Source organism: Aphis gossypii, unplaced genomic scaffold (genome assembly GCF_020184175.1).
Source record: "Aphis gossypii isolate Hap1 unplaced genomic scaffold, ASM2018417v2 Contig00705, whole genome shotgun sequence".
Classification (NCBI taxonomy): Eukaryota; Metazoa; Arthropoda; class Insecta; order Hemiptera; family Aphididae; genus Aphis; species Aphis gossypii.
The window spans coordinates 36,449-37,499 of NW_026083238.1; the positions used below are offsets into that span (position 1 = coordinate 36,449).

The 1,051-nt window shown below is 36.7% G+C and overlaps 1 protein-coding gene across 1 annotated transcript; it reads right to left on the reverse strand.

Annotated features, from left to right (window-relative positions):
- Positions 1 to 282: 282 nt before the first annotated feature.
- Positions 283 to 609, reverse strand: LOC126555087 (protein FAM200A-like). Its single transcript, XM_050210052.1, has one exon. The coding sequence runs from the start codon at positions 607 to 609 to the stop codon at positions 283 to 285; it is 327 nt and encodes a 108-aa protein (XP_050066009.1).
- Between the last annotated feature and the right edge of the window lie 442 nt (positions 610 to 1,051).

Here is a 1,051-nt window from a genome sequence, read left to right on the forward strand (position 1 = left end):
GCACCATGTTTAATAACGTTGGAAAAACAGTTAGGTCGGGTGTTTTCAAAGCAGCCTCACACAGTGACAACTTTTTAATGAAGCCTTGTATCTTTTCTTCCCAAATAAGAATATTGGCTTTTTCTTTTTGCAGAGATTTATTCAACACATATATTTTCGAAAAAATATCCGTAAGGTATGCTAGCTTCATAAGGAACTGTGTATCGCAGAACAACTCTGCTGAAGGTTTTTTGCAATCTCTTAAAAACATAAATACTTCATTTCTAAGTTCAAATATTCTATTTAAACATTTCCCCGAGATAGCCACCGAGCTTCGGAGTGGAATAGCAGTGCTGTATGCTCCGAGCCCATTTCTTCACACAAAACTTTAAACAACCTTGACTGTAGTGGCTGTGCTTTTATTAAATTTACTGTTTTAACGACAGTTTGAAGAATTTCATTTAGGCTGGGGCTCAAATCTTTTGAAGCTAGAGCCTCTCTATGAATGATGCAATGGGTCCATTTAATGTTTGGGGCAACAGCTTTAACCAAACCTTGAAGCCCATTGTACTGGCCTGCCATAGCCCTGGCTCCATCCGTGTACAAACCAACGCATTTTTGCCATTGCATATCATGTTGTTTAAAAAAATTGTCAATAATATCAAAAATACACTTCCCAGTAGCATTAGTGGTTAAGGGCTCACAAAAAAGTATTTCTTCTCTTATATCCTTATCATCAATAAATCTAACATAAGCCAATAAATAAGATTGCCTATGTTATCAGTCGCTTCATCAACTTGAAGGCCAAAAACGTTATTTTTTAGTTTTTCAAATAATTGTTCATTGAGATCTTCCGAAATATCTGATATTCGCCGAGACACAGTGTCATTGGAAAGAGGTATGGATTTTAGTTGTTGAGCCAAATTGTCTCCGAACATTGTAGAAACAATATCAACAGCTGCATTACCAGCGAGAACATAAGAGTTTCACCTACTGTGTGTGGCTTTTTGCATTTGGTAATTCTATGAGCAACCTTAAAAGACGCTAAAAGAGCTTTGGAAGGCACAGTTGT